General features: G+C 44.9%; 1 protein-coding gene across 2 annotated transcripts in view; it reads right to left on the reverse strand.

Moving 5' to 3' along the window:
- CDON (cell adhesion associated, oncogene regulated) overlaps positions 1-15,391 on the reverse strand; it is a 126,535-nt gene that overhangs the window by 57,791 nt on the left and 53,353 nt on the right. For both annotated transcript variants that reach the window (XM_019508879.1, XM_019508887.1), the window contains exons 3-6: positions 12,059-12,331; positions 4,991-5,137; positions 4,568-4,711; positions 1,862-2,149 (exon numbers count right to left, since the gene is read on the reverse strand). In XM_019508879.1, coding sequence (XP_019364424.1) covers positions 1,862-2,149; positions 4,568-4,711; positions 4,991-5,137; positions 12,059-12,331 — 852 coding nt within the window. The remainder of the gene's footprint in view (positions 1-1,861; positions 2,150-4,567; positions 4,712-4,990; positions 5,138-12,058; positions 12,332-15,391) is intronic.

Raw genomic sequence — 15,391 nt, forward strand, 5'->3', positions numbered from 1 at the left:
CCAAAAAAACCCCCAATGACCAGCTTTTATTTTGAGGCATTTGTACAATGAAAGAGATTAACACTAAAGGTGGTACTAGACCTGAAGAGACTTTAAAGCAGGCTTGTCCAACATACGGCCTGCAGGCTGCCATGCGGCCCGCCGAGGCATTTTCTGAGGCCCGCAATGCTGAGACGGGAAACTAAAGTAAACACTGTATACTTTCATTCCCGCCCTTTGTCCCTCCCCCAGGCCCTCAGCCGCTTCCTAATGACTGCTGAAGGGCTGGGGAAGGGACAAGGTTCCCACACGCACCATGTCAGCTTGACGTTGCCGACGCAGTGCGTGTGTGAAGAGTAGCTATGCGCCGCTTTGGCCAGAGCAGCAGGGCTCAGCTGCACTTCCCCCTACCTGCGACAGTCAGTCCCGAGAGGCACACGGCTCCGCTGCCGCCTCTGCTGGCTGGTGCTGACCCGGGTGGGTCTGTCCCATCCAGAGCAGCACGCAGCTGAAGTCAGCTTCCCACGTGCTGCTGGGGACAGAAGGAGGCTGACCAGGTCGGCACCAGCCAGCAGAAGCGGCAGTGGAGCCATGTCCCGCTCAGGACTGACCGATGCAGGTAGGGGAAAAATGCAGCTGAGCCCCTGCCGCTTCAGCCTGGCTCGTCCCGTCCCGAGCGGCACACAGCTCCGCCACCACTTCTGCTGGCCGGTGCAGACCCGGCCGGGATCCTCCCGTCCCCAGCAGCATGTGAGGAGCTGACTTCAGTTGCATGCTGCTTTTCCTGGCCGGTGCTGACTCGGCTGCGTCCGTCCCATCCAAAGCAGCATGCAGCTGAAGCCGGCTTCCCACAAGCTGCTGGGGACGGGAGAAGCCCGGCCAGGTCTGCACCGGCCAGCAGAAGTGGCAGCGGAGCCGTGTGCTGCTCAGGACGAGCCCGGCCAGAGCGGCAGGGGCTCAGCTGCATTTTCCCCCTGCCTGCACCGGTCGGTCCCGAGCAGCACATGGTCTCGCCACCACTTCTGCTGGCTGGTGCTGACCTGGCCAGACTCCTCCCGTCACCAGCAGCACACGGGAAGCCAGCACGGGGGGGCCTCGGCAGGCGGGGTCCTGGTGTGACCTCTGTGGGGGAAGTGGTGGGAGCCAGCGTCTGCCGGACCCTGCGCTCTGGTCTCGCAGCACTGAGGCCACTGGGGCTGCATGCACGGGCAGCCGGGCACCACAGTGAGTGGGGCTGTGGTGCAGCGGCCGCCTCGCTCCAGCCCCCTCAAGCAGCGCCGGTTCGTGGGGCTGCGCTACTGAGGGGATGGAGATGTGGAGCTATTTATTTCTCCCCTTCAGTCTCTGGGGCAGTAGCTGGCTGGATGCAGAATGGGTCCTTCCTGCCCCTGCCTACCAGCAGCTACCACGAACCTTGCAGTAACAGGCAGGTGCAGTAGGGCTACACAGGCAGGATCTCTCTGGCCCAGGACAGAGGGTGTTTGAATATGACTCGCCGGCCCACTGGGTGATAAAAAGTTTATAATCTGGCCCCACATTCAAAAAGGTTGGACACCCCTGCTCTAAACAGTTAAAAGGATTATAATCTGGGAGGGTTCATAAAATATGCTCATTAAATACACATTTTGGTTAGTTTAAAATGCATCTTCTCTTGTCTGGATGGAAAGAGCATGAAGGAAGTGTAGGTTACATAAATATCTGTCTGGAATGCATCTTCCTTGAGTAGGGGGTTCAGATTAGACTAAATGACATCTTGAGATCTCCTCTAACTTACTTTTATATGATCCTATGAACTTATAATAAGGTGCCTGAAATATCCGCTATATAATCAAACAAAACATGCAAAGAACTTAAAATAATTGCATTCTCTCCTCTTTCTTACCAAGTACATTAAGTGAATAGTTTACATGCTTCACCACTTCAGACTCATTTGCCACTACACAGGAGTAGTTTCCAGAATCTGATGTATCGAGTCTGTCTATCACAAGATGAGAGTGCAGAAGTCTCCACCTGCCTCCAGGCAATACATCCTGGCCATCCTTCAACCAGTGGACATGAGATGCAGGCAACCCACTAACAACACATTCTAGAGTTAGGGGACTGTGCTGAGGTACAGCAAAAGCTTGAGAAACAGTGGGGTGAAGGATATGTATACCCCCGGAGGAAGAACCTGGAATAAGATAAGCAGAAATGCAGGAGTCAAACCCCCATAACAGTTTCAATTGGCTAACTGCATCATTATTTTTCCTTAGTAATTTCTGCATGTCCCTTTAAGCCTTGAGATTCTGCATGTTAACAAAATTTAACACATGCATGAAACAAGGACTTATTATATAGCTGACTACAGTTCTTTTTGATTGGTATGGCTCCAAAATCAGATGGGATGGTAGCTGCTGGTACCAGGGCATTCCCCATAACCACTCACCATAACCACTACTTTAAAGTATTCTTTATTTTTACAGGGGTTTATCGTCTGTCAATATTCCAATCACTGCTGTTAACACAGAGAACAAACTGTAAGCAGCAGTAATTACTCCTCTTCAAAATAGAAGAAAATAAAAATTTCACCACGGAGTACACAACAGGACAGGGCAGCACTTTAGAGCAGTGGTTCTCAGCCTTCTTAGAGTCAAGGCAGCTTCCACAACCTGTTTTTGAATTTGCCTGCTCCCCATTTGAGAACCACTGATAAGCTGCCTCAGCTTACCTGGGTGGTTCACAACCAGGTACTGCTGCTGCTGCAGCAGGGTAAAAGTGCCCTTGGTGTTTCATGCACAATCACACTGGGGAGGTCTGCAGCATGCTCACATTCTCTTGCCTCGTTACTAGGGACCTACTTAAATCATGGTTTCGTGTTTCCTACACTCACTGCAAAAAATGGTGTTTCCCATGCTCACCACAAAAAAGGCGTTTCCTGCAATTTTGCATGGAATTGCCACCCCAAAATAAAAGCTTACTAAAATACAAAGCAAGCGCAGCAATCCCATGTGGTTTGAGAGAGGCTGAGCAAGTGACAGACTCAGTGAAGATGCAAGTCAGGAAAGCGAAAAAGTTTCAGTGCCATCTTTTAAGCCAGATGCAATGCTGCAGTCCGAACATGCGTGATTGGCCTCTTGGCCAATCAGCAGCAAGGAGCTGGGCCATATAGATTCATGGAACGTTAAGGGCTGGAAAGGCCCTTGTAGATCATCGGGACCAGCCCCCCTGCACTGGGCAGGAAAAGACAACTGGGGTCAAGTGACCCCAGCAAGGTGACTGTCCAGTCTCCTTTTGAAGAATTCCAGGGTAGGTGACTGCACCACCTCTGGAGGGAGCTTATTCCAGTGTGGACACCCTGACTGTGAAGGAGTTTTTCCTGGAACTGAGCCTGAAGTAGCTTCCAGGAGTTCATAGCCACTGCCCCAGGGGTGCCCCGGTGAACGCTGTTCACCGAGTTCTTGATGTATTCCCCTAATGTAACAGTAAGCTGCTACCAAGTCCCCTTTCAACCTTCTCTTCTGTAAGCTGAAGAGGCCCAAGTCCCTCAGCTTCTCCTTGTATGGCTTGTCTTACAACTCCCTGATCATACTTGTGGCTCTTCTCTGGACCCTCTCAAGGGTTTCCACATCCTTGTTCAAGTGCAGCACCCAGAACTGGATGCAGTACTCCAGCTGTGGTCTCACCACTTTCTTAGTTTTGCATGAGATGCAATGGTTAGTGCATGCCATCGTGTTGTCTGCCCTGCTGACCACAGCATCACACTGCCGGCTTATGGTCATGCGATGGTCGATCACTACCCCAGGTCCCTTTCAGCCATGGTGCAAGTCAAAGTGTAGCCACCAAGCCTGTAGGTATGTTGGGGATTGTTTGTCCCCAGATGGAGCACCTTGTACTTCTGAGTGTTGAACTTCAACTTCCGGACCCCTCAGGCAATCAGCGGTGGGGAGAGGGAGAAGAGGGGGCCTTGCTGCAAAAAGACTGCAAAACTGGCTCTGTACACTGTGAACAGCCAGCAAAAATCCCTTCATCTCACTGCAGTTTAGGTAGGCCCTCCAATAAGTTGACAGCAGGCAGAAGAACCAGCTTGTGCCAAAGCCCTACCTGGTCTGGCCCTAACCAAGCACAAGGGGCACTTTTACCTGGTTGCCACAGTGGAAGCAGCACCTGCACTGCAGCACTTCTGAGGGTGTCTTACGGCACCACAGTTGAGAATTACTGTCTTAGAGACTAACTGGTATGTAGGAAGAAAGCAGGAAATCAACAACCTGTACTTCCATTCTTTGCAACAGATATAATGCATACTGTCCTGGTAACAAATTAAACGTAAGCACAAGATAAACTTGGCAGAGCTAGATATTTGTAAAAATACTAGGTAATCATGCTGGTATGCTAGGGATCTTGTGAAGAGACTATTTTTCAAAAATTAAAAAAAACAAATAATAAAAAATAAAAAAGAGTGTTCTGCAACACTGACTACAGATTGTAGAGGACCAGAGTTAGACTTTCAGAACAGTGAGGCTTTAAGATCCAGCCAAGCTTACGAAAAATATTAATCTGAGATGAAATAATTTATTCTGTAAATCATCCTCTACATACATTAAACACTTACGGCTGACTATAAGCTTATGTCCAATGGGCTCTACTTTGAGCTCATGAGTGACTGGGTTATATGCAGCACACTTATAGGACCCTTTGTCTTCTAGAGTTACATTCAAAATCTGCAGGTTTCCAGATGGAAGAATTAGGTAGTTATCTGAGGAAGGGAAGAGGGTTACATTTAAAATATTTCCAAGGACACATTTTCAAAATATATTATGCAAATTGAGATAGCTCATTTCTCTTAAATTTATCATTAAGGAACATATAAAAACTCATTACTATAAAAGAACTACATATAAAAATTAATTTACTAAGCTAGAGGTATCCAAAATTAATTGTATGATGAGCTTTGCAGTAAAAGTATCTCATAGTTATGGCTCCAACAAATATTTGGGACATTTATACTGCTTACTAGCATTATAAACTCTCTCACCGGTTGATTGTTCCAGCCATTTTCCCCGTACTCGAAAGCGAACCTGTGCTTTAGGGTTACTTTCTGGTACCTTGCATCCAATGAAAACAGAACTTCCTTCTTCTCCTGTGACTATATTTTTCACTGAAGTATCAAAATCATCAAGACCTAGAGTTGTTTAGAAAAGTAAAGAGGGGTTGACAATTTTGGCAGACATGAGATGAAATTCAAATGTGATAGTTTTCCAGGTATAGAATCTAATTATTGCTGGGTTTTTGGTTGTAGCTGTGTTGGTCTAAGGACATAGGGAGGCAAGGTTCACTGAGTAGATGTGATGTGAACTTTTTTCCAACTACTCAGCTGAATCTAACTATTGGAAGTTTTCCATGAATCTGTCCCCTTCCCCCTTGCCCTCTGCAACCCCTTCCCCATCTCTTTAATATCAGACCATGCTCTCCCTGATCACATAGAAATGACAGACACATTTGAAAACAAGTTACTGCAGGTGACCACAGACTTAGTTATCCAGAATGGATGCATTTTACCTTTTTTGAAAATGCTGCAAGTTTTAAGAACAGGTACTCCATAAACACATTTTAAGCAGCATTTTTGTACCTACTTATATACAGTACTATGCATTATTAGATTTGGATTGGATTTAACATATAGGTCATTGGGCTGGGCCCCACCAGTCAACAGCATTTTAAGCCATGGTAAGCCCCAAAGCTCAGCACTCCTCAGTATGTTTGTATACTCCAGATAACCCCACAAAGAGTCCATATGCTAACTAGGCCCCTACTCATGACTGGAACTGGGTCTTGGGACTTTCAGGAGTGCTGGAATCCTCCAAAAAATTATATGCAGATGAGCTTCTCTCTGTAATTCAGTTAATCTATAAAGTACTTCTCTATCATACCTTCTACCTAACTTCACACCAACAGGGCTACCTCTCTGTGCTTCATAAGACATACAAGTTAATAGATGCCAACAAAGCAAGGAATTGGGATGTCAACAGCAAGCTATTAATGTAATGCAGAAGACAATTTATGATACACAAACAACAAGCAGTTTTGTAATGCTAATTCTTGAAATAGAAAGGAGTTGTTTTCAATTACAAAAATAGCTTGACAATGAGCACAGTAGTAAAGAATGCATCAATTGCAGTTTGCTGCCTGTAACAACAGGAGTCAAACTTCAGCCTGTAAGTCACAGCTACTCCTCCTCATTTTGTTAAATCCTGGAAAAACATACACATACAAGGAACAGCAGCAGTATAGTACAGTATACAAACCGCCTTTTTGTTTTTAATTATCTCTTGCAACAAAGCTTATTACAGCACGTAAACTTTGCTAAGCTGACTACCCTTATAGCTCTCTTGAGAGGGTCTTGCAATGGATCAGCACTTTACCAAAACACTTGCATTTCTCAGTTATGAGAAATTTTCCTCTCATGGGAATTCTGGACATGCTCCATAGAAAAGGCATCTTTATAAAGGAGTTACTCAAATCTTGGCTGACAAAGGCCCATTTCAGATATTACTCTAATCCAGTACAGTCAAAGCATACCTATAGAGGAAAAAACATTCAGTACTCCCTATGCCTTTCATAACGGACAACTGGACCCATATCCTCTTTCTTCAAGCCTAGTTTTATTGGGTTTTTTTCTTTTTTAATTAGGCAATTTATGGCTCAAGAACCAAAAGAACAACAACAACAAAATATTTAGAAGACTCAGAAAAAGGAAAACAAAAAAATGCAACTAAGAAAAAAAAAAATCAACACCTAGTCAGGTAATTTTGACCAGATTGAAAAGAACATAGATGACATTTTGCACTTTTTTAAAATGAATTTCCTTTCTCCTCTCCTGCCCTAACTTTCCAACCAGTTCACATGTCCAAGCAAATGTGTATGAAAAGTCTGTTTACTGCACTAAATAGATTAAAAAAAACCCCAAAACCCTGAAATAAATCACATTTGAGAACTCTATCTGAATATATAAATGACCTGATCAGTTTCTGTACAAAAGCCAGATTTTATTGTAAAGTAGTCACAATACTAAAGACACTGCAAATATTGGTTTTATTAGTGCTTTCTCCAAAGAATATTTCAAAGTAAAAAATTATAAAACAGTGATTGCAGACATGAGAACGTTCTAAGATAATAAAACCCTTCGTCTGTCCGTAATGCTCCAGGCCAACGGCACATGCACTGCTGAGAGGGTGCGCACTGATTGGCTGCGAGGGCCCGGAGTGTTATGGGCACAGGGGGCGAGGGAGCCACCCCCACAACAACAGCCAGCAGCGAAGAGAAGACAAAGGGGCGGGGGAGTTTCCAGTGGCAGTGCCCCCATGCTCCCGCTGCTGGAGCCTTCACCCAGCCCTGACAACAACCAACAGGGTGGGGGAGGCGGGAGGGGTTAGGGTTAGTAATGTGAGGGATAATAAATATGTAACCAACTTACTATAGTTCCCAAAACACATTAGTTGTGCCAGTGATGTCAGCTTTAACATCAATCTACTCAGAATACTGCTACTAAAACCCATGTCCATGGCTCACCACTCAGACCACATGAATCTCATTTGGATATTCTTCACCTCTGTAGCAAAAGAACCAAGACTTCCTGCCTGCCTGCCTTTGAGGCCTTCATAATTTGGCCTTATTTAACCCTTGTTACTTATTATCTATCATAGTTAGGTCACTTTTCACTGGACTAAAGGAGCAGTGGAATTTGGCAGCCCCCTGGGTGACTGAGAGGCCTTATTTAGGATCACACTGCTCACATCCATAGTACGAGGAAGAGGCTAGAAAAGGTGTCCTAAACATTGTCTGCTTCACCTCAACCCTGGTCAGCATATCACAGCTGATGGGATCCCACTACAGCATTCAAAGACCACACAGAGACAAAAAAGACAAAGGTGACACCACTCACCATTAGCGCTTGGAATGTGCGCATGCTAATGGACTGTACAACAGCAGATAGACCAGAGAGAAGAGCAGCTCTAGGTGGGAGAGAACTGGCCAGGTTCAACAGGCCCCGAGTGAAACTAGCCTAGCTAAAGAAGGACAACCAACTGAAAAAGGAGCTGGCTACACACCTTTTTCTGGAGTGCCTGTAGTAAAGAAGAGTGATGTGAAGCTGGGTGTTGGGTTTGCTATGAAAACACAGCTAGTGAGCCAGCTCAGAAATCTCCCAAAGGGAGTGAATGACACACTCATGTTAATGAGACTTTCACTGTCTGGGAAAAGATGTGCAACTAATATCAGTCACTATGCACCCACTATGACCAACCCAGATGTAATTAAGGACAAGTTTTACAAAGATCTGGAGTCATGGACATGCCACAGGCAGATAAGCTCATCATTCTTGGTGATTTTAATGCTAGATTTGGCACAGATCAGTGGCCAGGCGTCATCAGAAAAAATGGCCAAGGGAAATGCAACAACGATGGGCTTCTCCTGCTGAGGAAATGCACTGAACATGACCTACTCAACACCAACACAGTCTTCTGCCTGCCAAACCATAACAAGATGTCTTGGATGTACCCACACTCCAAGCATTGGCATTTTGTTGATTACATCATCATCAGGAGAAGAGACGGACAGCTTGTCAGAGTGACAAAAGAGAGAAGTGCAAAATGCTGGACTGACCACAGGCTCAGTCTCCAAGCTGACCATTTGTGTACATCCTAGTAGACAACCATAAGGCAAAAAAGCACCCAAAAAGTTCAATGTCTTCAAATTGCAACAGGAGAATATGAAACAGGCATTTGTTGAAGAACTATGCAGCCAACTAGTTACAATTGATGTAAATGCAAATAAAAATACTGAGGAAAATTGGGCATCCTTCAGAGACTGTCTACTCAGCTGCATTCAATACTCTTGGTCTCACCACATGTAAATATCAAGATTGGTTTGATGAAAACAATACGGACAGAGGGAGACTACTGAATGAGAAATATCAGCTTCATAAGGCCTGCTTAGAAGACAGCACTTCAACATCTAAGAAGGTAACCTTCAATAACATCAAGAGGATTGTCCAATGCAAATTCAGAGATGCAAAACTCATGGCTCAGCAACAAGGCAGATAAGATTCAGTCCTACGCAGACAGGAGCAATATGAAGAACTTCTATAATGCTCTGAGGGTGATCTACAGGCAATGGTCATCAGGAATATCTCCAATACTGAGGGCTGTTGGCACCACATTGCTCACTGATAAAGGAAAGATACTGCAGAGATGGGCAGAACACTTCAACACCATCCTCAATCAACAGTTATCTATTAGTGAGGAGGCAATCTATCACTGTCTCAGGTAGACATTAACGTATCTCTTGCTGATCCTCCAATGCTGACTGAGACTGTGAAAGCAATTAATCTGCTGTCAAATGCTAAAGCACTCAGAACAGATGCTATACCAGCAGAGGCCTACAAAGCCGGAGGCACACACATGGCTTTGAAACGGACTGAACTCTTCCAGTCAATGTGGACTCAAGGTACTACAGCTCAGGAATAGAAGGGTGCATCTGCACTTGTACAAGCAGAAAGGCAACAGACAATCTTGTGACAACCATCCGGCCATCTCCTTGCTGTCAATAGCCAGTAAAATCCTTTCCAGAATTCTGCTGAATCGCCTTAAACAACATATTGAACAAGCGCTTTTACCCGAGAGTTGGTGTGGTTTCAGGAAAGGATGTGGGACCATAGAGATGTTGCTTGCAGCTCATCAACTTCAGGAGAAATGCCAGGAACAGAACTCCAACCTATACGTGACTTTCACTGACTTGATAAAAGCATCTGATACAGTCAGTTGGGAGGGCCTTTGGAAGAACATGGCAAAATTCAGTTGCCCAGAGAAATTCATCACAATGGTTTGGCAATTCCATGATGGCATGCTTGCTCGTGTTGTAGATGACAGAGTCATCCGAACAATTTCCAGTCACCAATGGAGTCAAGCAGGGCTGTGTGTTGGCCCCAACTCTCTTCAGTATGATGTTTTCTGCCATGCTTACAGATGCCTTTCATGACTGTGACACTGGGATTGACATCAGCTACCGGACTGATGGCAAACTCTTCAATTTGAGAAGACTACAGGTGAAGACAAAGTTACAGGAAGTGACTGTTCGTGATCTTGTCTGCTGATGACTTTTCCCTGAATACCAAATCTGAATCTGATACACAACGGAGTATGGACCATTTCTCTTCAGCTTGTGACAACTGTAGTCTAGCAATCAACACTAAGACGACAGAAGTGATGCACCAGCCTGCACCAGGAAAGCCTTACACAGAGCCTACCATGATAGTGAATGGCCAAACCTTCCAGGCAGTGGACAAATTCACCTATCTTGGCAGTACACTGTCCTGTGCAGTTCACATTGATGATGAAACCAATTCCAGAACTGCTAGAGCAAGTGTAGACTTTGGCAGACTATGTGCAAATGTGTGAGTGCAGAGGCATCAATCAACAAACAAAACTGAAGGTCTACAAAGTCACTGTGTTGCCAAACCTGATGTATGCATGTGAAACCTGGACGGTGTGCAGGTACCAAGCTATGAAGCTGAACCACTTTCACATGGGCTGTCCAAGGAAAGTGATGAAGATAAAATAGCAAGACAAGATCCCAGACACCGAGGTTCTTAATTGGGCAGACATCCACACTGTTGATGAAATCACAGTTGAGATGGGCAGGCCATGCCACCAGAATATCAGATCAGTGACTGCCAAAGAAGATCTTTTATGTTGAGATCTTTTATGTTAAGGAAGGAAAGCGCTCTCAGGGAGGTCAGGAGAAACACTTCAAGGACTCCCTCAAGTCACCCCTGAAACGTTTCAGCATTGCCCCAAAGCCCTAGGAAGATCTCGCTCATAGTTATTCCACCTGGCAAAACCTCATCCATATGGGAGCTACCATCTATGAGCAGAGAACTGCTGAGGCAGAGCAGAAGTGCAAACAACATAAATCTTGCAACAGCAGCATGTCTGCTGTTGTTCAAGCAACCCAAAGCAGCATCTCTTGCTCAGTGTGCCACAGACAGTTCAAAACACAAATTAGCCTGATCAGCCATTCACGTGTTCACAGAAACCAAACCAAAAAGTGATGTCATGGTCATTTTTGAATTTGAATGACGAACAACAACAGTGTTTACCCTACCCTTCTGTTCTACTGCTTTTGCCAACCCCAGGATATTCCCCTAGAAATACCTCCATGCTTTTTCACAAGCTGTTCCTCATGCAAGGGGAATGGGGGGATTTTACCTCCATTAAAATCTGAACTCTTAACTTATTTTCCTTCAACTCCCTCATAAAGACTACCTGTCTTTGCCAAGATGCCTATATAATCCAGCCTGCTGATCATAGCTGGATTAGTGACAAATTGCAACTGTTCTCTTATCCCAATTTTTATCTTCCTACCTTATTTTTCCACCAAATAACAACCTGCAAATTACTAAACACTTCTAACTAGGCACTGTCAATTCTTCACTAAAATCTTTTGTTGCTTCAGTGTATTCCTCGCAAACCCTAGCCTGGTTGTGTCTAAGCTTGTCAGATTTTTGGGCAGGTAGACTCTCTGTATAGTGGCCAGCACAGCAGGGGCCCAATTTTGAACGAGACTTCTGTGCACTACAACAACAGACACCAATACCACCACCAATCCAATAATTCATTTCTCCTGTAAGTCTGTCCAAGCTGTTTTTAAGACTAGCATTTTCTTCTCAATCTGGTCCCTCAAACTATGGCACTTCAATATTGACCATTATCACCACCATGTTGCATGAAAACTCGGAGATCTCCAAAATAAACAAGTCATTAATATTCACCATCATCCTTATTAGGCAGATAAACAATAAGTGAACCCTCAAAATGTGCTCACACTCAAAAGGAGCAAAGAATTTTATTTTTGTAGCCCATCTTTCCTTGCCACTCTCATTTGTTGCATATGATCTAAAATTTATACTGCAAGCTCTTTGGAGCAGAGTTAGTATTTTTCTCCACCTTCCCTGAATGGATGCTGAAATAATGCCCAGTAGTTACTGAAGTCACTTGATGGGTACTCAGGTTTGTCATGGAGTGAGGAATAAAAGACATTAACTTACGGGCTATGGATACTCTTGCAGGCCTGCTCACAATAGCACCAACACTGTTATTGGCAATGCACTGGTAGCGCCCAGAATTTGAAGGGCTGAGAGAAAAGATTGTCAAAGATCCTGGATGCACTTCTACTTGCTCCACCCTGCTGTCCAATTTCTCTCCATTAAACAACCAAGAAATGCGAACTGTGGAGGGTTCAGCCAAGCAATGTAGCTTTACAGGCCCACCAGGCTTCTGAACAGTGGACAGGGGCTCAGAAATAAAACGAGGAATCAGATCTAAAAGGAAAGAGACATTAAATGATTTAACATTAACTTAACAGCATTATCTCATTTGAACATTCACTGAAATCTTGCCCAGATAAAGTTAAGCTTTGACTTATGAAAGAATGAACCAAGTTCGTTTCACAGGACCACAGGACAATAGGGCTGGAAGCGACCTCATAAGGTTCTAGTCCAGTCCCCTGTTTGAGGCAGGATCATCACTGACTAAATCATCCCAGCCAAGTTCCTAACTCTTGAAAGTTTCCAAGCCTGAAGAATCCACAACTTCTCTTGGTAGCCTGTTCCAATGCCTGACCACTCACAGACAGGAAGTTCCTCTTCATCTCCAGCCTACTGAAGCTTGAGGCCATTCCTCCTAGGTCTGTTCCCTACAGCCGCAGAGAAAAGCCCATCTCTATCCTCCCTGTAAATCACCCTTCATATACTTGAACGCTTATCAAATCGCTGTTCAGACCTCTTCAGGGTAAATAACCATAGTTCTTTCAGTCTTTCCTCGCAAGTCCCACCTCCCAGGTCCCTATTTTTTGTTGTTCTCTGCTGGACTCATTCCAAATTGTCTACATCTTTCTTGAAGTGTGGGGCCTAAAACAGGACACAACACTCCAAGGGAGGCCTCACCAGTGCTGAATACAGCAAAAAATTACTTCCCTTGATTTGCAAGCGACATATCCGTTAACACAGTCAAGAATGCTGCTGACTTTCTTTTCCCCCAAAAAAGAGCATACTATTGGTTCATATTCCACTTATGGTCGACTGTAACCCCCAGGTCCTTCTCTGCTGTAATGCAGCCTAGTCAGTCACTCCCAAGTCTATATTTGTGCATGCAGTTATTCTGTCTGAAGTGTAGAACTTTGCACTTGCCTTTACTGACTTTCTTCTGGTTGATCACCGACCATTTCTCCAGTCTATCCAAATCATTCTGGATCCTAGCCTTGCCCTCCAGAGGGCCCACAATTCCACCTAACTTAGGGACATCTGCTAAGTTGTGAGCATGCACCTAATCCCATGATCCAAATCCATTATTGAAGATATTGAACAATACTGGATCCAGGACAGAGCCCTGGGGAACCCCACTTGGTATCCCCTCTCAACTAGATATTGAGCCACTGCAGACACTCGCTGAGTGAGATGATCCAACCAGTTACATATCCACCTTACAGTACTTTCATCTAATCTGTATTTCTTTAACTTGTTAATGAGGATATTGTGGGAGACAGTGTCAAAAGCCTTGCAAAAGTCAAGGTATACCATGTTCACTGCTCTCCCTTCACCCACAGAGCTTGTGACTATCACAGAAGGAATCAGATTGGTCAGGCATGACTTGCTCTTGGTGAATCCATGCTGACTGTTCCTGATCATCTTGTTTTCCTTTAGCTCCTTCACAATGTATTCTTTGAGGACCTGCTCCATGATCTTTCCATGCATAAATGTCAGGCTGACTAGTCTGTAGCTCCCCAGATCCACCTTCTTTCCCTTCTTAAAGATGGGCACTATATCTGCCCCTTTCCAGTCATCTGGGACCTCCCTCACATGACCTCCACAAGTTCTCAAAAAGGAGAGCCAATGGCTTCAAAATTACCTGAGACAGCTCCTTCAGAATCCTTGGGTACATCCTGTCTGGCCCTGCTGACTTTAAAGTATCTAGCTTTCAAGTAATTCCTAACCTGCAGTTCCACTACTCTAGGCTGTTTGTCTCCTTCCTTATCTCTACTGTCAACCGCAATCACCTACTGATAGCTGCCCCTATTTGTGAAAATGGACATAAAAAGGCATTAAATACTTCAGCCTTCTCTGCATCTTCTGTGACTAGACTGCCTTCCACATTCCCTAGAGAGACCTACAGAATTTCTTGTCTTCCTCTTACTTCTGACATACCTACAGAATCCCATTTTACTACTTTATGTCCCTTGCTAACTGCATCCCAAAGTGTCTTGGCTTTCCTAATTTTCTCCCTGCATGACAATCCAGTGCTCTTAAACTTTTACCTAGTACCATGACCAAGTTTCACGTTTTATAGGATCTGTTTTGAGTTTCACCTCCTTGAAGAGACTGCTGTCTTGTCAGGCTGATTTCCTATTGCACTTGCCACTCTTCTACCTCATCAGAATAGCTTGTTCCTGCACACTTAAACGGGCCTACTTAAAGTACAACCAGCTTTCCTGGATTCCTCCTCCCATCAGACTTGCCTCCCAGGGATCCTGCCCACCAGGTCCCTGAGTTTGTTAAAGTTTGCTTTTCTGAAGTCCAGTGTCCTTCTTCTGGTGCTCTCCTTCCTTCTTCCCCTTAGGAACTTAAATTCTATTATTCCGTAGTCATTGTCACCTAAGGTATCTTCCACCTTCATATTCTCAAACAATTCCTCCCTGTTTATAACCAGTAAATCAAGAAGAGAGAGGATTTCTCCCTCCCCCTGCATACTGGCCTCTTTATCATCTGTATCAAAAAGTTATCCCCAACACTTGGGGAGTACTCCAGGAATTTGATGGACTGCTTGTGTTTCCCTCCCAGCAGATGTCGCAATAATTAAAGTCCCCCCATGAGGTTCAAGTCCTATGATTTGGAAGCTTCCATCACTTGTTTCAAGAAGGCCTCATCCACCACCTTCTCTTAGTTTGGAGGCCTGTTGCCCACCATAATCCCCGCTGCTGTTCTCCCTTGTGACCTTTACCCAGAGGCTTTCAATAAGCCTACCTTCCAATTCCTTGTGAATCTATAAAAAAGCACTTCCCTGAAATCAGTCAACTAAGAAGAGATGCATCTCGGCAAATCGCTGCAATCGGACCTAGACAGGTTACAGGGGTGGGCGGATAAGAATAGAATGGGATTCAACACCGACAAGTGCAAAGTGATGCACCTGGGGAGGAACAACCAGCACCATACCTACAGGCTGGGGAACTCCCTTCTCGTCAGTACAGAGGCAGAAAAGGATCTTGGAGTCATCATTGATGCCAAGATGAACATGAGCCGGCAGTGTGGGGATGCAGTCAGGAAGGCCAACCACACCTTGTCATGCATCCACAGATGCATCTCAAGCAGGTCCAAGGAGGTGATACT

The sequence above is a fragment of the Gavialis gangeticus genome, unplaced genomic scaffold, assembly GCF_001723915.1.
Source record: "Gavialis gangeticus isolate Ggan-Ray unplaced genomic scaffold, GavGan_comp1, whole genome shotgun sequence".
In the NCBI taxonomy this organism is placed as follows: Eukaryota; Metazoa; Chordata; order Crocodylia; family Gavialidae; genus Gavialis; species Gavialis gangeticus.